The sequence below is a fragment of the Frieseomelitta varia genome, unplaced genomic scaffold (assembly GCF_011392965.1).
Source record: "Frieseomelitta varia isolate USP_RPSP 00005682 unplaced genomic scaffold, Fvar_1.2 scaffold_754, whole genome shotgun sequence".
NCBI classification, from domain to species: Eukaryota; Metazoa; Arthropoda; class Insecta; order Hymenoptera; family Apidae; genus Frieseomelitta; species Frieseomelitta varia.
In genome coordinates, this window is record NW_025110539.1 from 159326 (window position 1) to 186805 (window position 27480).

Genomic DNA, 27480 nt, shown 5'->3' on the forward strand with positions numbered 1-27480 from the left:
GGGGCTAAACCGAATTGAAACGATGAAATTTATACCGCGTAGCTAATTGCCATGCGTTCTGTGCGAGCCAGCAGCTTCGTCCGACAATTTAGAGTAATTTAACGCAATTAAAATAAGTAGTAGACATCGTTATTTACGTTAAGCGCCGTTCACAATGGATATATACTTGTATTTATTGATTGTATACACTTGCGAGACTGGCTGTATATTTTCGTACGACTTCGGGACATTAACTACCGTAAGAAACGAGGACGTTGAAGAGAACGTTTCTCTCGATGTGTCCGCGTTCTTGTTCTCGCCACGACAGAGGATACAGACAACAAAGAGCGAAAGAGAGAGAATAAGAATAAAAAAAAAAGATGTCAGACACCATTGCGCATCCTATCATTGGAACACAATTACACGTACTTGCTCGCAATGGTGGTCACTTTCCTCTTCTCGTATATGGGTGTTCGAACGTGCGGTAAACACAAACTGACAACGGAGAAGCTAATATATTAGGAGAAGCCACGATAAAGCCACGAGTTATATAGCGATTCTTATTGTAACAATAACGATTAATTAATTAATTGCCGGTTAGCACTTACTTGTAATGTTAAGGGTTAGGAAGTCCGACGTTTTTATTTATACCCTCCCTCCTCCCCCTCCTCCCACACCCACCCGCCCGGTTAAACGTACAGTTTGTACAATTCTCGATACGATAGACGATTATGAATAACAATTAATTGCCGTTGACGAGCCCAGATAGTTTGCATTATCGTCGCCGATAATTATAACGACGTAAGTAATTATGACGACGATAACGAAAAGATGACGATCGGATATCGTTCGTAATATTTTGTTATATATTTGCGAGGGCGGAAACAGCAAGAAATGCATTCTTTTATAGTATAGAAGCAAATGAATATTCCATATGGATTAATAAACATTCACATTTTAATAGAACACTCTGTTTAGGGTATCCCTGACACACACACACATCATTATCCTGTCAACAATCCTGAACAACTTGCCTGAACAACCTTTCACACTGACTGCCATCATCCCTTATCATCATCCCTCGACAACAAGTTGTTATTTTCAAGATCGAAGATTCGAGAACCAGAGCTGATTTAAGGTAAGAGATTTTTATTTATTTATTTATTTGTAGCAAATTGATTGTATCAGCGTGACATTAACACTAGAGCTTCCCTTTTTTTTTTGTCTTTGGCAACTTCAAAGGATAGGTATCTTTGGTAAAATTAATTTCAATTTTCATTGATGTTCCTATCCTAATTTTTATCTTTAATCGATTTAATTGAAATGATCGATGTATATATATATTTATATTTATATGTATATGTAGAGTTGTTCTAGTGTTAAATATATACACTATGGACAAATTAGTAAAACTTACAATACTAATTTCCAATATCGAAAATGTTGCTTGAGAAACATGAATTAGATTTTGCTTTTGGTGGATAATTATTTTGATAAATATTATAATGTGTCGTTGACAATTGAAAGGGGAAGAACAGCTACTTAAAAATATCTACAGACTTTTAATCACGCGTTTATTTAATTGTACATAATACTGGGATATGTAGATTGTCTTTCTCGAATTGCACAACGAGTCAAAGTTTCGAGATAGATTCCTTTGTCTAATCTCTATATCTTTCTTTTATCACATCGAAAGCCCTGTAGAATTTCTCTCCGTTTCCTCGCGTTTGTTCTAAAATGTATTTTACGCGTTGCGTTCGTGTATGTACATGTTGTTGAAGTTTCGTGTAGCATTGCCGCGCGACAGGATGATGAGACGTACCGGAAGAAAGATCAAATGAAACGGGACGGCTTCGTACGTCGATCGTTTATTTAACCAACGAACAAGAATGAAAGTTACGTCGCTTCTGAATCGTTCGAATTTCCTAAAAGATGCGTGCGAACGGTCAACTTACGGGCAACAAAGACGTGGACTGTGAAAAGTTTCCGTTTCGATTCGAAGACTCGAATATAGATTTCACGATAGATCGAAAGCAATTCGTTGGCTGGTAGAACAGGCTTCGTTGATCATCTCTTCGAACGCTATGCGAACGTAATTTCACTGTGAAACGCGGTTCTATGTTGAAACACATGCTGTAAAAAAATGCAAGACCAGGCGTTCCTACAGATATGTCACACCGCGAATATTGCTAAAGATTTTCTACTGAAGATCTTCCGAATTTCCCCGACTTCCATTCTTGTAATTTCCTTCCGACTCGGACAGAATCGTCGGTCGTTGTCCTTAAGTGATGGAGCATTTGTGACATCGCTGTTTGTTCAATTTCGTCTTCCCTTCTTTCTCTTGATCCATGTGCTTTCGTACGGATTCTGCAATTATTATTTCAACGATAGTTTCCTCTCTATTTTTACGCCTTTCTCGGCGGAGAATGTATATTGGTAATTTTTCGATTTGACGTTTTACCAGCGACGGAATTTTTGTCCACCGCGGATAGCGCGTCGCAAAGTTCTTTCCCCACGGAGATCTCGGGACTTAATCCTGATGCCCAGATCATCAGCATTCGAAAACCGTGCTCCTTGTAACTCGAGGGACCTAGAAGAGGAGCTTTATCGTCCTTTTCATAAGGCTGTTCTCGAATTTACGGAGGGAATATCGAGGAACAAAATTATTTTAACCCTTGGGTCGTATCTGCCTAATTTAATCAGAGTTGAAAATAAAAAATGAATGTATACGAGTCAGTCGTACACTCCGAGGATTGAAAATTACAGTTTACCGACAAATTTTTTAATAGCTCTTGACATTTAAAAACCAATGTATATCGTTGTATTCTTTATAAAATTTATCTACTAATCGGTTAGATCCAAGTAAGAAATGAGAACTTTGTACCTCGACGACTACTTGCAATCTCGCATGTTTCAATCTGAAATTCTCTCGTGTATGAAATAATTATTTTACCAGTGTATTGGTGCTCGATTGCTTGAATCTGATCGTACGTGAACGCCCAATGTAACGCCAATTTCTTCCAATCTTCGGGTCCCAATTGTTTGTACGCCAACTTCCACAAAATCGATCGAATGTATTCCGAAAGAGCGCCATTGTTACTGGAGATACTTCCACCCCCCGAGCCTTCTCGCCATCTTCTCCTAGCTGGCGTGAGATCCCGAGTTTCTTTGTCAGATGTCGAATCCTCCTAAAGAAAAGAAAAGAAAAAGATACTTTTATAGGTTAGGTCAGAGAAAGATCTAGTTGAGCAAAAGGAAAAGTCGATTTTTTTGTCTCAATAATAACAGTCTTAAAATATCAAGCAAATGCTCGAAATTTTCTGTTACGATCACACGTAAGAAGCATTTCCTGAATGTTAGAAACGAGTAACACAAAAAATGACGTGTCAAACGAATCAACAACGCAATTGAAACGTTGAAAGACTATAATTCAGTAATTTATTCTTATTGTTCGGTGAATTGTTGTTGCAAAAGCTTCGAGTTGTAAACGAATTAAGAAGCACGCATTACAGAAACCGTAATAAAAGGTTTCGATTACTTACCGGCGTCGGGTAGTCCAGTCTCGCAGTTTTAATTATCATGTCGACGATAGCTGTGAAACTGCCCCTCGCCGCAATGTAAAGTGGCGTTTTGCCACCCTGTGAACATCGAGACAACTTCCTATTAACCTTATTTTAACGAACTCTTCGTAGACTGTGGTGTCGTGTGCTAAGTTGACTCTCGAATTGAGGAATACCATGCACGTCAGCCTGCTCGTGTAAACTTTGAAGGTAGTCTTGTTGACTGTGTCAGCTCGTCACATTCGTGTTAAACCGGGGTTAACATACTCCACACAAAGAGACGCCTATTTTGATTACGTTCGATCGACGTGGAATGTCGTTGCGAGAAATTTTTTTCCTCGGTGGATTCATATTGCAAACGAAGGTTTCACCCTTGAACCAAGGGAGAGTCTTGAAAGGTTCTAGAATAATTCTGGAAGCCAGAATGTTCGACAGGTTGGCCCGTTTTTATAAAATATCATTTGACAAGATCAGATGAATGATCGTCATTATATAAATAACATCAAGATAATTATAAAAATTATATTATTAGAAAAGCTAAAGTATTCAATCTCGCAATTCAAAAATTTCGAATTTCCCGAGGATTTCGGGAAAAGTGTAAAAAAAATTCCTCCTATTGCAAATCTATTGCGTGATTTTTGGCCAGTAATCGACCGAGTATCCTAGTCATTACAACACGTCGAGGACTAGTTCAGTGTTCGCGGTTGGAGGATAGCAAAACCGCGATACGTACGTATAACTGGCTAAGTTTCCCACGTAACGTAGATTTCACCAGTACTACAGTTATAACTAGTTCGGAAGTTTGTGGTCGATGGATATAGACCGGCGCGCGAAGGTATTTGCATACTTGCCATGGTAAAGTTTCGTGTCCATATGGGGTGTGTTGCATAACGTACCGCCAACGACTGTCACGATCATATTATATTACTAAAATTTCAAATCGTGCGTGAACTACGTCAAATCAATGCAACGCTTAATCGAATCGCACATAACAATTTGTATTAATAGTCGGTCATAATAATCGTATCAGCGTCGGAGTAATTATTTTACGATGTAATGCATACTCGAGTTTACTTTACAAATAACAAATGGAGTTTCAAACTCGACCGCGACAGTCGAGGCAGGGTAGCAGTTTCCAACTGGAAATCCCGAGCTACCTTGTACAAGGTAACGCATATACATTGTTAAAAGACAAATAGAAAAGGGCGAAACTACGAAGAGCAGATAATAGGATCGTTGGTTTACCTGTTCCCGTTGCTCGATATTCGCACCTGCCGCCAGCAAGAGCTCGCATATATCCGTGTGTCCCATTTCCGCGGCAATGTGAATCGGTGACTGTAATCTCTGCAACAGAATCGGATCGGATCGGATCGGATCGGTGTCGTGGACGAACGAGTGAAAAAAGCGCGAGACGATTGATACGCACCGAATTCAAGCAGTTGAGATCGACGCCTTTATTGATCAGTATCTCGACCGTTTCAACCTCGTTGTTTTGACAGGCCAAGTGCAAAGGCGTGTTCCCGTACTGCAAAGCGATTCGCCGAATGATGGATAGTTATTCGATGTCGATTGCACGTACCTTAAGTGTGTACCTTGCATTGTTTGTTGAGTGCGGCGCCGTGTTGAATCATCGAGTCTAGTATCCCTTTGCAACCCTGACTGGCAGCCACGTGAAGCGGAGTGAAGCCCATCTGAAAAGAAAGACGATCAAACTAGCGCGCGGGTCCTGTTGGCTGATTGGCGAAAGACGAAGTTGAAAATGTTATTTACCTCGTCGGTTAATTCCGTGTTCGCCCCGGTTCTTAACAGCAATTGAGCTATAGCCGTGTGCCTCGTTCTCGTGGCCACGTGAAGGGGTGTGTTTTCCTCGCTGTCTTGGGCGTCCACGTTCGCTCCCAGTCCTATTAAAACTTCCACCGCTTCTAGATGCTCCTGCGTGCAGGCATAGTGCACCGGCGTCTGGCCTTTCTATGAATCGACGAAAAAAATATTTTTAACCCCTTCGCATTTTTTAACATTGTGCGTTTCATTCGACAATTTTACTTTCGCAAAACAACGAGCGTGTTTACTGCAATTTTGGTGGATTTTAAATCTAAACACGTCAGGAAGAATGGAAATAATTTTTCTATGGATCAGAATTCGAAATCCCGAGAGGATTAAACGATGATGCTTTCTATGTAAAGTATAATCAGTAAATTATTGGTATTACACTGTCGATGAAACTGGCGCGAAAGGAGTAAATAGATATTTCACGAAAATCACTTGGAATATTTTCTGTTTCGAGAAGATCAGAAGAAGTTGTTCGGAATTTAAAGGGAAACGTAATGTAAAGGACGAAATTACCGAATAGCTGGAAGCGGAAAGCCGGAAGCAGCGTCAAAACGATGCGAATTTCATAAAATTCTCTCAAAGGACCGCAGTTAAATTCACTTAGCTGTACCTTGCACTCTCTCCTTCGAGGATTTCATTTGTCTACGCGATAAGAAGGCAATATAGCTAATGTTGGAGACCTAGTTTTCCTGGTATCTAAATCGGGAGAGAGAGAGAGAGAAGGCCCACCGTATAAATTGAAGTTTCTTGCGTCCTTTGCATTTGGTTTTCGTATGCAGATATTTATATTACCGCATCAATTCAGAGCGGATTAATATCTTCGAGTTGAGTAAACTGCATCCACGTGCTTTTCAATTCGTCGTTGAGAAACAAGTTACAACCTACAAGCTTCGCTCGTGAAATTTAAAGCGAACCCAAGATACATCGCAACGAAGCGGAGATACAACGAACATTCGAAATCTTCGAACGCCTCGATACGTCAAATCAATCGTTGAATTCAAGTAAATTTTGCTCGAACTCGGAATCGCAACTTCGTATTCAAGTTGAATTATAATAATTTCAGCGGAGAGTTGACGAGTTCAGTTCGATCGAGAGAACAACGACAACGTAGTTCTCGATTTTCAATTCCAATTGGAATTTCTGAATTCAGGGAATTCTCCGAGTTTCCAGAAAATAATAATTCTATCAGTTTTCGCCCTTATCAACTGCACTTCCACTTCCATTCACTTTTCTCCCAAATTACCGGGGAGGGGAAGCAACGAAAAATACACTTTCACGAGTGAAACGCTCTTACTTTATCCCTGGCGTTCAGTTCGATTCTTGGCACGTTGGCGAGCGCGGTTATCATAGTCGGGTGACCAGCGCTGGCCGCGTGATGAAGAGCGGTTGCACCGGTGCAGTCGGTTGCATCTCCGTTCAACGATTCCACTGCCTCCGCTAGGTACTCGACCACGTGAACGTTGTTGCCTTGAGCAGCGCACATTAAGAGAGTGTGTTGCTTCTGTGACAAACAGAATTAACTGTCGGTTACGCGCGCGCGTGTGTTTGTGAAACTACTCTCTCGAACGAATATCGTCGGTCTCGATTTACAGTAAATACGTAAATCTTTCATCGAACATTGTTCTCATTGAATCGAGCGAACTGGAACGCCCTTTTCGAAAACTACTCCTTTCCAACTAATTTCACGAGAACTTCCGATGATGAGATCACGTTCGAGACCTCTACCGTACGAAAGAATCTGAGAAACGAGAGGAGTCGTGACTCGTGAACCGATGCTTGAAAGTGCCGACGTAACTTCGCGTCAGCTTCGATTCTCTCTTTTCGCTAATTCTGTCGAATCTCACAGGTGTTTCTTTTTCTGTTTAACGTTAATCGATAATTACGTAATTATGGGCACGCACCTTGTTTACAGCCGACACGCTTGCCCCGGCGTTGATTAGCATTTTCACAGCGTCCCTGTGCCCATAACGCGCCGCCATGTGTAACGGACGCATGCCGAACTTGAAACACAGCAAACAGAATTTAATTACATTATGTTGAGTTTGTATGAAATCTATATGGCGTTTGCTCGCGTCAGTCAAATTGATACGAATTTCGCTCGAACGTGGCAAACGCGCAAACGCGGACGATGGAAAATTGAAAAATAATTAACAGACGAACGAGTTGGGAATGTCCTGGCAGTTATCTGATTTTCTTTGATTGCATATTTGAACGGTATAAATATATATTCAACGAAAATGTGTCACCTTGTCTTTGGCCTCGATGTCGCATTTTGCCTGTATCAACATCTCGATGATCTCCGTGTTCCCCCTGGACGCTGCCCAGTGAATCGGCGCACGACCATACTAAACAATCATCATTTTGTCTCAGTTGATGTTGAATTACCACGTATTTTCCTCTTGTTCATCTCTCTTGCGAATAATTTAATATTACGTGGACAAATATAACCAACTACCAAATAGTATATAGACAAATCAGATTAATTTACGTTGCATTGCTTAAACTTATGAAGTGTTAGTTTATTTCGTATGAAATTCCAAAATTGAACCGAATTCTAGATTGTATGAATTTCTAGTATGCTTGATAATTAATTTCCACGTGTTAGAAATTCCCTTCCCCTTTAAACGGCCGAGAGAAAGAAGTAGCACAATCAAGTGAAATAGTCCGTGTTCAGCCAGGCGTCCGACTCGAATTAAAATTCCTTTGGATTAATATCAAACTCAGACAGATGGAACATGGTTGAACGGCGTCGACGATTTCAGGCAAATGGTAAATTTTCTTAATTAAATTTGCCGATGTTTCGCTAATGGAGCCTCGAGTAGTAATGCCACGTATGTAGTCAGACGCTCGCCACTCGCGTCTACACGAGGTTGCTGCAACCGCATCGTGTTATCCGCCGCTTTCGAAATACGTTTTCCACGGCATTAGCGTTAATGAAGCGGCGCAAAACGGAAGATTCTATTTTCAACCGTAACGTTTCCCGTCCCCGATTCCCGGAAATTTGATTTTTCTATCGGAAACTGAATCAACATTAACCACAATTCCGATTATTCCGTTCTCTCTCTTTCTCTCGCCCGTTTCTCCTTGTTTTGCGTAGTTTTCATTCTATTCTATCGCTCTGTCTGGCTCTGTATGACTTACATTGTTCCTGGAATTGACGTCCACTGTCTCTTTGAGCACTTTGCGAACAGTATCCGCTTCATTTTTTATCACAGCTTCGTATAATAGAAGATCGTTCCTAAGTACTAAGCAAACAAGAAATTGTTTGTTAAAAGTATTGAAAATAATAAGTGTGTTTCTTTGGAACCTTTCAGTTGTATGTTAGTTTATGTTTCGGGCTATTCAGAAAATTCAGAGGAAATTTAAAAAAAATCTCAGTCGTGAGATAAAACAAGAAGAAAAGAAATGAAAATCAGTGGAGGAAAAGTCGAAATTAACGAAATAAATGGTATGTTGTTTCTACCGCGATAGATTGATCAGAAAAATTTGCAAGTGAAACGTTAATTGAACATCGGTCCCTAATGTGTTTGTTCTTTTCAAGAAAGAATCGTCGCATTGTTGTTTGATGAAAAATTCAACATTTCATTGTTTCCTTATTTCGATTCGCTGAACTTTCCCGAACGAACCTCTTTCACATCATTTTCCTTCAGAGAAAAGTTTCTAAAAATCGTTGTTTCCCAGAATCAGAAGCAGGTAAAGAAAGTGTAAGAAAGTTTTCTAATTTGTTTTGTTTGTTTAATCGAGACGAAGCTGCAGGAGATGAAAAGATGAGAGACTGAAGTTTCTTTTTTATTTATTTTCAGATTCCGTTCCGATCCGGACGGAAAGTTAACGCGGATAGTTTCTCGAAAATAACAGTTTCCGGCTTTCTCTGATACTTACTCCTAGCAGTCTTTTGATTCAATACCTCGCCCTCGATCGCGTCGTTGATATTGAGCGGCGAGGGCGTCTTCGTTATTTCCTCTTTGTCCACCATTTTTCGTTGCCTTGCGCGTCTCTTCGCTCTCTACATATTGACTCTTGATCGCCGGGCTTATTAAATCTGAAAATCCAAACTGAACGTGTATCGTTTCCCTCATTTCTTAATTACCTTTCAATTATTTTTCGTTCGGCTGAAACCATTTTACTTGGTATTGCGCAATCAAGCTTCGCGCGCGTCGATCATGCAAAATTATGCAAACGAAATCCTTCGTACTCGCTTTGTTTCGTTTCGCAATTTAAAAAAAAAAAAAAAAAGAAAAAAAGAAAAAGAAATAAATTCATTTGCATGGAATTGCGCAACGCTCTCTGGTTATTGGTTCGCTGATTTTACCACACGACACTCTGATCTTTCATTCCTCGTGTTTCATTTCACACGTTTTATTTATTTGTTGGTGCATCTGAGATTAATCTTTTTAAAATCCATCGATTACCAATCAACACACGGGCTGCAGATAGAATTGGAATTTTCTTAAAGGTAACAATCGCGAATTTATTATCAAATGGATCCAACATTTAGAAATCGTCGTGTAACTTTGAAAATAGAAAATGACTTATTTATAACAATCGTTAGTCCCCAAATTTTTAATCGGAGCGAACGTGTAGCCGGTCTCTCTTCTTTAAGCAAAGGAATCTCCAATTGTGAAGAGGTAAAAATCGGCGTGTGAGAATTAACGGTGAAATTTTCATTCGTGTTCGCGATTCGAGTGTATCTTCGTAGCGCTTGATCCTCGACTGGAAACACCTGTTAGCGAGTCATGGTCGTTCTATGAATATCATTGTGGTACCTCTCGTTGGCGTAATTTCGAAATTGAGCGGCGGATCCTCTACATAATAACGACGTTAATTCTGGCTAGCGAGCCAAGTCATCGATGCAAATTGCTAAATACATACGGGTAGTCCTTCGGGTAGCATGCTAGCAAGCGAGACCGCAAGTATGCGTATAATTATTTCATTTGTGCAACCGTCTAGCAACCTTGCAGGCACGCCGCGATTTTGATACGAAATACAACCAGCGAGATACTATTAATTGCGCATCCGCTCGAGTCCCTCTCGCTCCGGGTTTCGTGAATTAACACTTTGACTTGGTTAGAAGCGGCGTGTCACGTCGATTCCTCTCTCGGCTATAAATACTTTCGAATGATCAGAATAAGACAGAGTGTCATCGACAGAAGAATTTCAAGTGACGTAAATAACTGGATGACTATTCACTTCCACTGCACGCTGTATTTTGTCGAAATTTCCCCGTGGTAGCGAAATTAGTGTTAACACTAGAACAACCGACGGCAAAAGCATAAAATTTGCACAAGCTTTCACTTATATATCTTACGAAGAATTCTAGTTTCTAAAAATACACTATATTATATCTACTAAAATATTTAATAGGAATTGTCAATTGGTCATTTTGACCATTTTGATAGTTCTAGCATTGATTAAAATGCGCATTTGTTTTACCAAATGCTTGTTCACTCATCTGTTTTCCCAAAGTTTTGTCGATCAAAGTAACAACGCGTCGCATAGTGAGATATTCGACCGATCTAGCTGGCCAAAACTACGTAATGACAGAATGAATTGTTCATATTGATGCAGGAGACATTGATGCTTGAATTTTCGAAAGTGTCTCATAATTCGAAAATTGCCTGTGAATTTTAACATTCCGAGGAATTTCGGAATTCTTCGAGAATCTTTGGGGAATGGTCGGAAGGTATAAAAAGATTCCAGCTGCCTAACTTTTGGCCAGTTAGAACGGTGCGTTGGTCATAGTCGAAAGTTACGCTCGTCTGGTCATTGGTACGATCGACCAAGTGCTTGTTCGGTCGGCGAAATAGAGAAAAATTCAAAATATTTCAAAGACTCCATGCGCCAGTAGTACGACGCTTTATTTCATACGCATGGCGTTCATACGTTTCACTGACGTTCGAAGAATACACGTGCTTTTTCTTTCAACGAGCAGCCGTTTCAACGTTATCCACCCAACAATGCGTATCCTTCTGTTTCGTATTTCTTCTGAGAACCATCCATGTGGATTTCGTGAAATACAATCCACGCAGGGCGCTCGCGTTGCAAACGTCGAGAGGCAAATCCGTGGCACGAGAGATACCGAGAGGAGGGAAATACGTCCTTTGAAAATGTATAAATATAAAACATCCCTCTCACGGATGAACGCAGGTTTTGTCCGTTCTGTTTCGCGCTGGCTGCGAACTGCATCGGATTAGTCTCGCGAGGGCAGAGAGAGAATACCGTGACCGTCGGAAGTTCTCGGTCGCACAGTAACCATTCTATTTCAATTTAAAATTGCAAATTAATACCGCTGCAACTGTCGCAATGGTCAAAGCATCGGTGCACCTCGTAGCAATTCTTCTTTTTTTTTTCAACAGAAATATCAGTGGCAAATTTTTCACAGAAATTTTGGAAATTTTGGAAATTTACAGCAGGCTGTATTTTTGGAAATACGACTGACACTTTCCTGTTCCTTGCACGTCTTTGTCTCTCCTTTGAAAAGTTGAAAGCGTACGTTTTTAAGTTGCCTGCATTTCAGTACATTTCTGCAACATTGTATCATACGTGTTATATTTTTTATTTCAATGATGGAATAAAATTGTTCTTTGGCAATATTTGTCGATAGCTTTTGACAGCCGGGATATATGTAAAAACACACACATATTTTTCTTTTTGTTTTTGTTTTTCTTTTTTACGCGATTTATTTGTTTTCCGCGGATAGAGCACATGCCTTAATCACAGTCAGTAACACGCAGATGTTAAAATGTTAAACGAGTCGCAGAGAGGCGAGCAGAAAAATGAAACCTCCTCGACTGAAAGTTCCAAACCGTGACACTTATGAAAATATACCTGCAGCCGGCGCGTCAGTTGTTGAAAGTGCAGGGACGTTCTGTCAACTGTTTCTGAGAAACGAATTCACTGCGCTGAGAAAGTTTTAATAAGGATCTCTTCCCCGTTTTCGACGGCAGACGGTTTGCACGGTTTAAAAAATGTCGCGCGACAGTAAGAGCCGGAATGTTCCACAGAAAATTGACGATCACAGCAGAGCGAAGTTGAATCAGTTGGAAATAGTTCTCCAACTCTATTCTGCCTGTCGCCTGAGAGAATTATTCGAAACGAATGCAATGAGAATGTATAACACGCGATTCTTTAAGACGTCTTTTAAATATTTTCACTTCGATAGAAAATTCCTCTCGGATGGAACAGTCGCTACTGTCGTAAAAACGTTTGTCATTCCAGTCGCGAATGCACTCTGATAAATCATCGTGTTTCAATCCCCAGCCTGAACCGTTTAATTTTTGCGATACTCGCCACATTGGTAGCAAATTTTCTGAAATAAAGCGTTCGTTATTCGAGACACGAGCGAGCTGATCAATTGGATTCTGACGAACGATGATCGCGACATAGCTCTCATTGCGAACGTGACTCTGTACTCCACGTTGGTTACATCGTTGAAATTCAATCGAACGTTGACTCTCTATATGTCGCCGATTCATCGCCACCGCGATCGTTCGAACCTTTTGAAATTGGAGGCCACGTTCATTCGCGGATATTCATATTATTTGTATTGGGAGATATTTCACTTTTAAGGGAAGGTCAACGAAGATTCATCTCCTAAACCCACACGCTCTCATTAGTTGTTAATGACGCGAGTTTCGAACAACCTTGCTCGGTCAAATTACAAACGGGAACGCAACGTGGGAAGATAATCTGCTGAACGTATTGTTATGGCAGTGATTAAGCAACTAATCGCTGTGTCGATTCCTCTCGGGTTATTTTGCCAGTCAGTCGACTGTCAACTGGAAAGACGAACGTACTTCCGGTCGATTCGCAAATAACTAAAACGGCACGTTGGGGAATAGTCTCGACAGGATAATCCCGGGAATTAGAATATTTTTCTACCGTTTAAACGCGGTTTCCAGCTGGCTTGACTGAAATATTAGATTTCGCTGGGCAATGAACCGTTTCCGAGAGGTTGAACGTCGAAGGAATACATGAATCTCTTCAAATATTTCGGTGTATTTTATGCGTTCGACCGAATGGCCGATTCAGAATTTATCTCGAAATTTAACTGAAACTGCTGCTAAGTGTCATACATTAATATTTCGTCAAATTCAGCAGGATTAGTGTGAAATAATTTCTAAAAAAAAACCTGCCGTTCGTGTGAAATAATTCGGATTCGAGAGATACGAAAAATGGGTCAAAAATTGCCAAGAATGATTGACTAAAAATTTTAAAACCGTAATAATTGTAAAATCGTTTTACAATTGTCCGAAGTATGTTCATTCTATCGAGTAAATTGGATTGATATTATTTTCAATAAAAAAGAAAGGTTATCAACGCTGAAACTTTTTGCCAAAAAGTTTTTAATAACGGTCCGGCTAAAAATCGATAAAACACGTCGTGAAAAAGAGATGAATATTTGAGCAGTTGGCGCAATACAAAGGCAACGAAATTTTAATTAAAAGAGCGTGCATTTCTTTTCTCAAACTGCTCTCTTATCGTGTCCCGCGAATTAAATAAATCACAGTGAAAAATTGCGGAGAGGGAGATAAGAACGATGGTAGAAGATAAAACACATTGTTCGCCACAATGCGTCTGACTAGTCGCGGTCCTTTTCTACTCGACGATCAACGCTCAAGATTTTTACCAAGTTTTCGGCTCGGTTTCTGTTCGGCGGTATTTTCGAGATAAATCGTGGACCATTTTCCACCAGTCGAGAGCAAGTATAATTGGCTCCTCGACGAAAATAACTGCGGTAGAAGAAATAATTTTTGGCCGAGCATAAATCACCGGAGCAGGTAGTCGATATCCTCCAATTAATGTGACCGGAAGCACGACGATCAATTAGACTGCTTTCATCCTCCGATGGTGAATTTTATCAGCATCGAGTCAAGCGTTTATCGCGTCGCTTTTGATCCTGCGTTGCGATAATCTGATGGCAGAGCTTTGTAATCCCTATTGAGCTCGCGCGTAGTCGACATCGTTATGGTATAAACATCCAGCCATTCAAGACCGCTACTATAATTCCGTTGTGGCAGTTTAATAAATAACGACCTCTCGACCATAATTTTCCGGATTTATAGATTTAATAGGTTAATAGCGATAATTGTATATAACACTCGGTCTTTATATTTTAATTGATTAATGTATAATATAATATTTCCTCGAGCGGAATGAAATTCCAGTAACTCTGTCTCTCTCTCTCTCTCTCTCTCTCTCTCTCTCTCGTTGTTTTCTTGGCTTGTTGTTTCCCATAAATTAAACGCTATTTGAAACATTAAACAGATCGTTTCAAAGTGGCGTCGACGTACAATGTATGGTCAGTCGTGTTTACTTTACTGGGGAATTTTAAATAATCTTGGCTTTTCGTTGATTTCATAATAGATTAAGTTAATCCATTAAGGACCGACGTTGCATCACCGTAACGTTCTGTTTACAGATGTTTTCAATCGATCTACGTCGATAAATTTTCCTCCTTAACGGTATGTACGGTATCGCGAAACGATAATCCCGACGAGAGATTTAATATTTCTCTTACCTCTTGTTATTAAATTCCAAAATTTCACGAAATTCAATCTCTAACTCAGCCTCATTGGACACTGGGGAATAACTTTACTGTTAATGTCTGTCAGAAAGAGAGAGGAGAAGAGAGTGAAAAACATATTAAAAATTTTAATAACTGTTTGAAGATCAAAGGAATCAAATTGTTCGTAACATTGTGTGACGAGCCGCTTTGTCTGGTCGTTAATGGGTTAAAAACGCAATTCATCGCGAATGTCTAGATCAGCCAATTCAATTTCCATCCTCATGAGGTCGCACGTTCGCGCTAATATCTTGCGATGAAAGTGACAAATGTTTGCCGGTGGATCGATAACGTCCAGCTAACCGCGGCCGAAAAATCTAAAGAGGAGAGAAAGAACGCAGGGAAGAGACGAGAGGGAGAAACCCGTTGCCCATTTTTTATCTCGGTGGATCAATGGAGCCGGGCAAATAAAAGGGCGACCGTTTAGCGCGTGACTGCACGACGAGAGGTCAAGTAATTAGCGGTAACCGGTCTCCCTGTTTGCTTTCCTTCCTCTTTTTTTTTTTCGCCTTTCTGTCTTTCCGGGGCGAAAAATGGAGAACGTGCGAAATGGACAACGGGTGAAGAACGATGGCGGCGGCGACGCCTTCGTTAAACCAAGCAACGCCAGTTTCTCCGCTTTTGTGCTAAAAATAAAGGCGTCGGCGTACGTTGTAACGTACGCGTCAATGATAATCCCTTACCTCGGCCTGATCGTCGGATCAACTCGTGTTCCCTTCACTTGCCGCGCAAAAACACGAATTACATGGTAAAAGTCAATCGAAGAGGCAAAGAAAATATTGTAGTTTCGGCAATACTTCGAGAGGAAATAAACTTTGTCGCGGGAAGAAAATTTTATGCGTGTGTCTCAAAGGATTTTTGGAAATTTTCTTGTAACGCGTGTAAAAGTTGCAGGATGAAGTCACTTCAAATTTCAAACCGATAAGTGACTGTTTAAAAAACTTTCGTGATTTCTGCGAGATGTACACCCGTATCAAATATGTTGTAAATTTTACGCGCATACACCAAGCTGTGGCAATCTTCAGCAACGTGAAACTTTGTAACATATTCAAAAAAAAAGTGTTTCAGAAGGTTCTTCGATTATCCAACGATTCCTCAATGATTTACTGAAAAACTTTTGTCGTTTTATACGAAATATTTTCCTAAATAATCTCCTCTTCATCTCCTCTACGTTTACAGAATCTCACGGAACAACAGAGAATCAATAATATTTGAACATTTTCGTGTAATAGCAATCTCTACGCTATCTGGTGGAGACTTTCACGCTAAACGGAGCGACGGGAAAACGAACGAAACGAGTTTGCTCCGCTCGTTCACACACTTGGAAATATTTTTAAAACATTTCCATCTACGTTCAGGGAAACCTAGCTCAACAAGCTTTCCCGGTAATTCCGTGGTGGCCGCGGCAGCCGGATTCGCAATCGTAACAAAAAATTTAGCAGAATTTTCCGTCCGACTGTTGCTGCAATAACTATGTTACCTTCACGTTACACACACGGGCGACGAGCTTTTTGTTACGAGCTAAAAATAAACTCGATACAACCGGCCTGCAGCAGGTTACTCTCCCATTCTTCCTGGCTCTCCCGCTGCGTTCGTTTTTTTCGACCGTGTTTTCTAGTATTTGCTGTCTCTCTACTTGCCCTACCCTATCCTGGACAAGCCTGAAATTTTCAATCGGATCCGTACGTTTCCGGCGAATGTTGTTTCTTTTTTCTTCTTTTTTTTTTTTTTATTCCCTCCCACCTCTTCCCTCGCCGAACGTGAATCTGTTCATCGGCGTTGGTAATTTTCTCCAAGCGCGGCTTGTTAACGTCGAGTTTCGGATTCGAGGTCCGCGACTCGCCAGCGAGTAATTGCACGCCGTGATAAAATCGATTTTCAAGGAGACCCTGGACATGCTCGCGGTGCTTTGAGACCCGAAAATAACAAGTTGCAGCCGCGTAACTCGTCAAAGTCGGTGCCACCGTTGGACGCTGAATACACTTCTTACGCGAGATCCGGTCCGGCGTTTATTCGTCCGGCTTTGTGACGTCGTTGGTTCGCTCGTTACTTTTCGGAGGGTGATGTCCTTGACGGTTTTGCTCGAGGTGGAAATTTCCTCCGTGTTGACGTCACACTCTCAGGAATTATCTCGCGGATTTATCCGTCGCGCGGTGGCGAGCGTTTCGCGAGACGAGGAAAAGGTAGCCATGAATTTTAAAACGGTATTAATCTACTTCTCGAGTTACCGCCATTACCGTTTTCGAACTTTCCTCGGAGTTCTTTTTCGGGCTCTCTCCCGGAATCGGATCGATACACTCTCGAAATCAGGACCAACGTGGATGTATATTTAAACGGCCGAGGATTTTCCCCTGAAATATCGATTTCTAGCGTTTCCGTTCTTACTGGAGTTCGTAACATCCGCTTCCTCGGCGAATGAGTTCATTCGCTGATTCATGGGAAAAGAAAAGAAAAGAAAAGGGAAAGGGGGAGGATAAAAAAAAAGATATGAAAGGGAGAAGGAAAGAAAAGAGCATCCGCTGATGCAACTCACGGCAAAGTTTAGGTTTCCCTGGGAAACTTGGCGTCACGGCCCACCTTTCAATCTTGCCGAGCGATGTTGAAACTGTGAGCCAAAGCTCAATGGTACTCGATAGTTTGGATGATATATCAGGGAAAACTGATAATTCCCAGCTTCTCTACGCGATTAATTATCATCCGTTAAAGCGACCTCTTATCGTGGCAAGAGAGCAGAACAGGGCAGAGTTCCTCGATGGGAACGAAGCTTGGATTGGCAGAGATAGAGAGAGGGAGAGATAGAGAGAGAGAGAGTTCCATCGGTTTCGCCAATAATTCAAGCAGAATTTGCCCAGGGATATGTACGTATTTCTGGCCAGCTCTCTGATATATCGGTGCACAGTGATATATTCGCAGATACAAAAATGTCTTACACTTCGATTATCGATTCAGCTTTCCCCAGCGACGATCCGCTTTCGCGTGTTGGTGTTGCTCAGTCATACGCGTTTCACCCCCTTTTCTATCTCGTGGAATATTTAGTTAAGCCGAAAACTTTGGAATAAGTTTGTGCTCGTTCAATTTCATTTGTCCTATTCAGCTTTCACCGATCAATTTAATATCCACCCCCACCCGTTCTTCGAAATGACGAATTATTTCAAGTGATCTGACGTCCTGACCCTCTTCAAGCGTAAGTCACTTGTTATTGGAAACAACCTGCGCCACGTAATTATTACCATTTTCTCATATATCGAAGTCTCTCAGCCGCGATGCATTGAACTTCGACGTGAAAGACGTGTTTGCGCGGTTTGCAAATCACTTGTAATTTCGAGATCATCCGCGTTGATACGCCTTTCATTCCTCTGAAACGCACTACGAAACGTTTGGTTTCGCGGAAAAGCTCGCGCGAGTTTAAGCGAAAACTCGGTTTCATAACTGCGGTTTTGGAAAAACGCAGTGTATTTTCCAACAATTCGTCGAACCATGCACAGCATGTTCCCGCGATTCGATTTAATATCCTTGAAATAATAAAGAAATTACTTCGAGCGTTCTATATATAATTTCGACGTTCAGCGACGCGTTAAACGGTAAATTCTCTCTCCGCGAGGAATTCTTCTTCTCCGAGGTTTTTTTTTTCGGTTAATTAATAACGCGTTTAGGCAATCGACGACACTTGACTCGCGAAAAGCGACCCAGCTATTAACCCAGATCGCGGAATTCGGCCTAGCGTTTTGAATAACCATCGATGCACGCGCGTTTCACAGACTCGACGAGCCACGCGCGAAACAAATCGCTCGGAGAACTTTCATTTCTCGAGGCCGCCGCTTTCGTTTCTCTGCCACATTTTTCTCTTAGCTTCGTCTTCAGCGAGGGTTGAAAATCATTCGTCTCATTTGTCGTTCGGTTTTTGTTTTACTTCTTTTGCTGAAACATTGGACAGATAATTCGATTCGTATCTGTAGTTCTGACATAGTTTTCTCTGTTGTTGATATTGTAATTTTGTTGCGTGTTTCTGGACCGTATATTTCCTTTGTCAGGGAATATTTCGAGAGAGAAATTACGAGGGAACTGTTGTTGACGTGCGTGAATTTTCATTTCAGTTTTTCCTTCTTGTTTGATGAAAATTGAAAAAAAATTGTGGCACACGAAGGTATTAATTTTCGATGGAAGAATTACTAGAAATTTCGTGTTGCGATTAAAAATTTGAAACAAAATTGTTTCTGTCGATTAGCCGATCGGTCGTTAATGAATTTCGATAAAATTTATTCGTCATATTTTATTCTTTTTGTTTAGTAACTCAATATTTTTTTAATTACAAATTGTAATTATCGTATATTTATGAGAAAGAGAGAGAGAGAGAGAGAGATTATTTACTCCAATTAAAAGTCATTTGCTATTTTTTTAACAATACACTGATGAAATCAATAATGAAGCAATAAATATTGCGATGTTATTAATATGTGATATTTAACTTTCAATTTATACGATGTTAAAACAAAATGTTAAAATATATATATGAATTAATTATCAGGAGAACAGATTTAAATTTTCGAAAGCATGGGCTGAAAATATATTTCGGGGTAAACGATTCATAGATGTAATATACTTGAGATGTAATATACTTGTGAAGTGAGAGGCAGTAAAATATATCTTGCACTGTCGTATTTTATTCCTTCTTGCAGCACTCTTTTGTTATCTTAATTGCGGTTATCTTGGCTGACATTACATTTGTCATTTTCTGAAATATCGAGCAAGCAAACTTTCCTGAAAATAATTGCCCACGTTTCCCTTGGCAGAAGTAAACTATGTGCAGCGAATGGTATTTTACTCGGCAGTCACTTTTGAATTCGTCGCTCGTTTTAAAGCTTAATTGCACTCTGTTGAACTTCCCTGTTTTTCACTAGCGGCTCTGTTCCTTGCTAAAAATTTCACGAGTTTCGCCCTCGCTTGCGAGGAGAGCGAATCGAACATACTCTAAGGGGTCGTGCGATTAGAAACGTTCGATATAGTTTTCAAGAAACTACGGAAATCCTTTTTACAGTCAACCGTGCAATTAAACGTGCATTTTCTGCCGGACCAAATTGCAGAGATGATGCAAAATAAATGAACGAACATTTCGTAATTGAGGACCGCCTGCGCAACGTTCTGACGGTGGCAACTGAAAAATCGCGTGTGTTTGGTTAATTATTGAACGCGCGCGAGTGAACGAGTCACGCAATAATTACACAGGGGTTTAATGATTCTTTTTTTTCTTTTTCCTCGAGTATAATCGACCTGTTGAGGGGAAAGCTCGCTCCACACGGGAGAAGTTACTTGCACACTGAAGGGAAGGTAACTTTCCCTCTGATTACTTTTGTTTACAGTATCTACAGTGTATATCATAACTCAAAATGCTGCTAAAACGATAACGTTAATTTCATTATTCATGTAAATTCAAGTTTTTGAGTTTCAAGAGTACAGTTCGAAGAAAATCAGTAGTTCGATGTTTCCATTTTGTGTAATTCCATTTAAAAGAATATCCAAATATTCGATCGGTTTTTAACGAGGTCTGTTTTGACAACGAAATTAGAAATAAACCGGCAAATTGCTGAAAGTTACGGTATAATTTTATTCTTTAGACTCGCGTTGTAGTTACGTTTAGTATGATAAAACATTACGACGGGATTAAGCTAATATCCACAACGGATGAGGCTGCGAATTTTCATTGAAATTAATGTTTATTTCACTCGCGTAATATTGAATTGTTAAATATAATAACGAGCATTATATTTGCGGATTATACATGCTCCTTTAGATTTCCCGCAAATGCATCAAAATTCACAGGCCGTTCATTATTATTCAAACCTGTGAAATTCGTTTGACCTGATTCGGTTTTGTCTACTATTTTCACTCTTTTGTATCGAGGAACATTTTCGGAGAGGTGAATATGCAGAAGGTAATATCCGTAGAATTATTATCCCAGTTTCATTTATAGAAAGGAAAGTTTAGTTGGTGCCCAATTAAACTTTTTACTTGTTGACTCCATTTACCTAAACGCAAACTCCTATCAGATAAACAAAATATTACAGCGGGGAATATTATGCGCGCAACTTGCATAAATTTTCCCGATTTTATCTCTATATTATCCATGATTGCGTGCGTCGTTATTTAACTTTTCTTTGAAATAAATGCAGAGAAGTACAATTGTAAATTCTCCCTACCCTGTGTCTTTGCGTGCCTCAAACTATTTTTGATCCATCGTCCAAACGCGGAGAGATGAAGATTTAATTATTTTCAAACGTTCGGAGAAAAATCGTAGTTAGAAAACGTGTTTCACGCACCGAATCGCTACGGGGGGAATTGCATTTTGTGAAATTCTTCCGCGCTTCAGAATTCCCGACAAGTGCGTACAAATCCGCGGTCTGATTATTACCCAACGTCGTGAGAGCCATGACGTATGTACGTTTTGTTCGCGCGTGTATTCCAATATATTTCCCGGAAAAGAACGAACTTTTAAAATCCTTGTACACGTATACACGCTGATAGGATCGATCTAACAACGTACTCGATTTCGCGTTAGCTCGAACAGGTGCGTGGCGGTATTGCGTGGGAGTTCGAACGTTCGCGGCGATTGCCAAGTCGTCGTGGGGTCAAGCTGTTAAATGAATGGGCTGCTGTTTGTTAATCAGCGGGATTTGCGTTTGCTATTTGGCGAGCTACTCGGCGAGTATACGCATTCTGGGTAACGTCGTCACGCCCTTTATCACGATTTTAATTACAAAAAAGGAATCCACCTTTCGCCCGGATTAATACACATTTCCTCTCACCGCGTTTCTCTGTGTTTTCCCTCGGCGTAAATCTTTCTCTGTTTATTTAAAAACAGAGTTTTCCCACGGTACATGGACGCGCACGTTTCAACTTTGATAGAAAAATGTACTCACGCGTTCTTATCGAGCGAAGCGTGTCGCTGACAATGCTGCCGTGTTGTGTGGTTGCAGACGCAAGAATGGCTGAGAGAGTCAGGTGAAACGAACTGATACCATCGACGTTCCCGTCTCGAGCGAGCTGCACGATGTTTATGGCACGAAGGGCGGCATGCCACTGGCCAAATCATCCCAGTCTCACCCCCAACTCACCCCATTATCAGGTCGACGGCAGCGCAGCTACGTGGTGGTTGCAACGACTATAATAGGCGCTCCGCAGTAAGTCGAATTTCAAATCTTCTTTTTTTTTCCTCCGCGTTTCTCTCGTCCAACTACTCATCCTTCTTTTCTCTTTTGTTATTCTCAAAATATTTCGTACCGTTCGGCGAAACGTGCGCGACGACTTCTTTTTTTCTTTTTTTTTTTTTTAAATTCGTCGCCTTTGGCGAATCTGATATTTTCAAAGTTCTCGAGTTTATATCGGCGAAGTTTAGAGTCCATTTGCAAAGTTCTGAAAGTGAAATGTCAATATTGTTATAGCCAACTGGTATCTAGTTTTCTTTCACGGGAAGGGAACAAGAGCGGACGTATAAAGCGCGAGAGTTTTGATTTATAATTCATTCGGTTGTTCTGAATATAGAAAGGCTACTTTCAAGCGTTTCATGCCTTTCCGTTACTAGTACTTCGCCTCGGATGGAAGTTGGACGTGACGCCTACACGATCGTTTAGAAGTAAGCAATTATTTATGCATCGATCGGAACTCTCTTTCTTTAGAATCCCCGGTAAACTCTAAATGAAAACTTCTCATTCGAGTGGAGGCGCCGTTTCGGCGAATTCTCTAATTCCCCCGAAACAATCCGTCGCGCGGATTGATTCGATTTCCGTCGAAACGTAATTAATAGACTGTGCGTTTCTGGGAAATATTTTTGTGTGTTTCTAGAAAATTGCACATGACGCGAAAAAATATTATATAAAATATATAAATGTGTAAATTATCCGATAAACTTCAACGATATTTGGTAAGTGAAACAATTTTATTTTTTTAATTACATTCCCATGAATACACTGTCCAATGTGCAATACTCTCTATAACATTTAGTATGTGAATGATTCTGTTTCTGTACATTCTTGTAAATTAACAAGTTTCCTCTTCACAACGAACCATATAAACTTGCTCTACGATTTTTCTTCTCTGTTTTACAAAACTTTGAGTCATTTAAGTAAAATTTCAAGAAATCCTATCGTCATTTCAATCCCAATATTTGAAACTGAAATTATATTTAAAATTCAATAAAGTGATGAAGAAGAATCATACAGAAAATTTTAAGAGATGGCTGTAAAGAGGAAATTACAACCTTCGAAAATAGTGGTCAATTTAGTCGTAAAAAGAATTTTTCAGTGTTTTTACAGACGTTTGAATTTTTACAATTTTTTTGAAGAAAAATATCCTCGCTTTTCCTTTCACGACATTGTGTTAAAACTGTGTGTGTCTGTGAGATAAAACGAACACCGAACTGTTAAAGTAGAAGCTTCAGGCTTTAAAATGAACCCAATAGATTATTATGCGATTCGTTTTCACGACGTTGTGACCGTTTAAAGTATCAATAAATTTTCATCGAGTGTCCAATTAGTTTTGCAAACGTGGCGTACGTTTCCAGAAATTATAAACGACAAACTATTCCGAGTACAAAGTTTTCGATATACGTAGCACGTGAAACAATTTTCTGTCAAGATTGGAGTGAAAATTCGCCGTTTAAATTAAACTTAGCCATTTTTTCCCCATCTGTTTAATATTAATAATCGGCTCGCGCGAGCATTCGTATATCAATATTCGTACAATTAATTCGCGGTAATATCGTGTCAATCGATAAAGCAAACGGCTTTTAATAACCGGGTACACGGTTCCGCATGGTGGCCAGGATTAATTCGCAATTTTAATTAAATTCTCCATGAAGAATCGTTGTACTTGCCGTAACAGGCCGATTGATTCTCCCGGTTTTCATCCACGGATATTGTTCTCCCTTATTACTGCCCGTTTCCCCCATTGTCTCGCGCGTATTTGTCCGGTTGATCGAAAGGAGAACGAGCATAATGTGTGCCTGCATTATCACTGTTACGTTCGTTCGGTGAATCGATGCCTCGAACGAGAAACGAACGAACGTTGTTTCTTGCCTTCCTCGGGTTCGGTGAAATTGAAATGTGATTTTCGCAAGCACCAGCGAATACACACCGAGCTCCTTTGATCTCGAACGCGAAACGACTGTCTTTGCCATAGCAGAGAATTATAACGACGTGCGCGAATCGCATCTCATGCGGTGAAAAAAACGGAAATTTTCTATAAAAATTTCATCTTCGGGAATTACCTTTTAAAAAAAAAAAAAAAAAAAAACGAAACAGCTGGGCAAGGTGACAGCTTGCGTTGCATTTCGCGCAGAACGTGTCTTGATTGCACATCGTCTTGAAATATTCTCACTGTCTCGTGCAACTTGTATTTTTGTATTTTTGTATTTTTACGTAAACGACGAGCTCCTCGGAGGATTGCGCTCCGGACGATTTTCGAGATTGCTGTGCTATTATTATCGATCGAGTATGATGGAATTTTCACTCGTGTCTGGCAAATTCTGGGTTGATTGTAAATTTTAAAGTATCTGCATTATTCTCTTGTATTTGTTTTCTTTTTTTTTTTCTGACTCGCAAACGAAAGCATTTCATGAATAATTGACGAATGGGACGAGCGAGATTAAAAGCACCGTGGACTTCGTTTTTGAATATTCCGATTGAAATTTGCAACAAACGGAACTTCGAGATTCTCAGCTCGCTCTTGCAATCACCTTCCAAGATTTTATTGGCTACGCGAATTCTTCGAGTCCATCAACGTTTCTTTTCGTAGAAAAAAATTCTACGTTCGATAGTCGTTCGGGGAAGAACGAATTTAAGGGAAACCTAATTGCATTACTCGGGACGAGAAAGAATATCCAAACTCGGTCACGTTCTATTTAAAGTGTGTTCCATGATGTCTTAAATGCTGCTTCTTACGCTTCATCGAGCTACCACGAAAACGATGTAATAATATCTTTCCAGAGAGGAACCATTGAGGAGCTAGGAATACTCCTGAACGCGTAAATCTCTGTTCAGCCTTCCAATATATTAGGGTTATCCAACAAGCGTAGAAGTAAATTTCAGGCTTGGAATCTTTTCGTAAATTTGTTTCAAATTTTTCGCCTCAGATGTTAAAAATATAAAAATGTACACAGGAATGTACATAGTAATGTAGGAATTTAGAAATATAGGAATTTCAGAATATAAGATGCAGAACCACAGAAATGTGGCAGTATAGAAACGTAGGAGTCTCGAAAATCCAGAAATACAAAACTGTAAACAACAAAGTAGAAAATTTGCTCAAAGAAATATTAGTACCCTAGAGTGACGAAAATGACAGCCGTGTTATTTGCAATTTATCTATTTATTTGTACGCACCAATTGAAATCAAAATCCTAATCGCAACATCTAATAGTAAAGCTTAATTCCCTGATACGCAGTGAAATCCTGTCGGGACGCAGTGAAATCCTGTCGCGACGGGCAAGTTTCGTAGTTGGAGGGTTGTGAATGTTAATTCATTGTAAAACACCGAGTCTCCCGGCGCCTGAAGTGAACCTTCTCAAATTTCGCGATTGCGAGTGGAGTTTCAAGTCGCTGCAAAGACAACCGCGGTAGTTTGTCGGGTGTAGAGAACGAGAGAAACTTGAGCACTAAAATGCTCCGGCTGTGTCACAATAGCGTCACGTTTGCGCAGGAAATTTGACTGTTCTACTCGACGAAAACATTAATCTACCACACGGAGAACCTGAACTTAAACAGACTCTCTGTCGTTCTACTTTTATTCGCTTTTTAAAACTTTTTTCTTTTTTTTTATTTTATTCCACTGTCTCATTGTGCAGTCATTCCTTTGAGCGAATTTGCTGGAAAATGCAACCTTGTTTTGCAATTATTTTTGCGCCGTAATCGTCCGTTAATGGTCTGTGCGTCATCAATAATATTCGTCCGTTGCATTAGAGATTATTTTTAACACGAACGATGACACAGAATAATATATGGAAATACATGGAAATACGTTTTAACCATCGAGCTTGATCGCTTTCGTTCGCGCAACGTAAAATGATTTTTCTTCGAGAATTTATATTCCTAGAATCTTGAGCCAATTCTTTTCATAGATGTCGTTTGTGTCTTGGGCGAGTAAGCCCAGCTTCTTCTTGAACGACGTAGATGATTGATCCTCGTCCTGCGACAAACATTCACGTACGTTCCTTGCGGGAAATATCGAAGGAAATATCGGGGAATACGAGTACGCGAGTTACGGTTCTCTTACGATTTATCAAACAGGGAGGAACAGATTAATTCTACTCACGATGTTTCGAATTTTATTGTAGTCCTGGTTGTAAATTCGTGGCCCGTTCTTTCGATACCCTGGCATTCTCCTGGTTCCGTGTAAGATCAACGTGAACGCCTTTATCGTGCCATTATTCTCTTCCGGTCCAATCTGTCGCGATGAAACGAGTACAGATTAAACCGAATTGGCGCTTGTTGCCAATTGTAGCTTCGTTAATGAGGTTAATGGGAAATAGTTTCTTAATATATAAATCTCTCACCTCGTCGAGGATGTCTAGAAACCAGCTGCCGCGTGGATCCTCGCCCCATGACGCCACGGACATAAATTTCCACTTCTCGAATCCGGCAGCCGAATCGTCCAACTTCCTTGGCTTTAGTATCTGTACCTTTGTCCCTTGGGAAGAATACAGGAAGAAAAGAAAGAAATTAATTTTATTGGATCGTGTAACGAGCAGGTTCAGGGAATTCTTAAGCAAACTGATAGTTTCGAGAACGTAATTAAAGGGAAAGACTCTTGGTAGGAGATTATAGGAACTGTACTTTGAATATTATTTTATTTTTGTCACTTTTTTCAAATTTCTTATCCATAGTCTGGTCTGTATCATTATTATTCAAAAATGACTGCGAAAAGCATCAATTTAACGCGCCCCTTAGTTAAGAAACGGAGCTAACTACGTCTAATATAACATACTCGCGCGCTTTTAATTTGATCATAAACTAACTCTCGTCGGAACGCTTCCTGTAGGATTTTCCTATAGCATTTCCACGAGCTTGAGCTATCTGTTAAAAGACTTGAACTACGAGGATGACGCTCTCGTGTGCGCTTGAAGAATGTGGGTTAAAATGTTTGTTTCGGTCTGTCGCGTATTTATCGCGGAGCGAGATGGATCTCATAGCGTTGGATTGCACGGGACGGGGATCGGAAGAATGCTCGCGAGGATCGCCTAGAAATAAGATTTTTACTATGTACACAGATGCGATCGAGGTACACGTCGCCGCTCGAGATCGATTTCGCGAACCACCGTTTCCAAGCGGTGGAACAGTCAAGAGCGTAGATTTATGGCCCACCTTATGTAACACCTACCAGTTTCTATGGAGAGCAATTTAGCAAAAAATCTTTTATTTCCAACCCCTCACCGTTCCCTCGAACTTTCTTACGTCGTGGTGAGTGTTGCGAGAGATGTATCAATACGTCTCGCATTAGAGAAACGCCTCTTTGACATCGTACAATTAAAAATCGAATGTACGAGTGGAGATTTGTGTC

The 27480-nt window shown here is 40.3% G+C and overlaps 2 protein-coding genes across 5 annotated transcripts in view; both read right to left on the minus strand.

Annotated features, from left to right (window-relative positions):
* Nucleotides 1–1352: 1352 nt before the first annotated feature.
* LOC122535692 (ankyrin repeat and death domain-containing protein 1A-like) lies at nt 1353–22091 on the minus strand. 2 transcript variants are annotated; one of them, XM_043667434.1, is made up of 14 exons: nt 21849–22091; nt 9252–9411; nt 8511–8614; nt 7616–7714; nt 7271–7369; nt 6664–6870; nt 5310–5507; nt 5132–5230; nt 4966–5064; nt 4785–4883; nt 3522–3617; nt 2933–3167; nt 2441–2569; nt 1353–2346 (listed from the first exon to the last, which is right to left on the minus strand). In XM_043667434.1, exons 2-14 carry the CDS (start codon nt 9343–9345, stop codon nt 2261–2263), a joined length of 1644 nt encoding a protein of 547 aa, XP_043523369.1. In that variant the 5' UTR covers nt 9346–9411; nt 21849–22091; the 3' UTR covers nt 1353–2260. The 2 variants fall into 2 exon arrangements, with proteins under 2 accessions (XP_043523369.1, XP_043523368.1); XM_043667433.1 differs by having other exon boundaries at nt 2441–2581; nt 21849–22090.
* A 3183-nt stretch (nt 22092–25274) lies between these two features.
* LOC122535693 (neuroendocrine convertase 1-like) overlaps nt 25275–27480 on the minus strand; it is a 30649-nt gene continuing 28443 nt past the window's right edge. For all 3 annotated transcript variants that reach the window (XR_006308235.1, XM_043667436.1, XM_043667435.1), the window contains 3 exons: nt 26477–26610; nt 26236–26367; nt 25275–26109 (listed from right to left, as the gene is read on the minus strand). Coding sequence is in view for 2 of the 3 variants with exons in the window: in XM_043667436.1 (XP_043523371.1) it covers nt 26005–26109; nt 26236–26367; nt 26477–26610 (371 nt within the window). In the remaining variant the exon portion in view is untranslated. The remainder of the gene's footprint in view (nt 26110–26235; nt 26368–26476; nt 26611–27480) is intronic.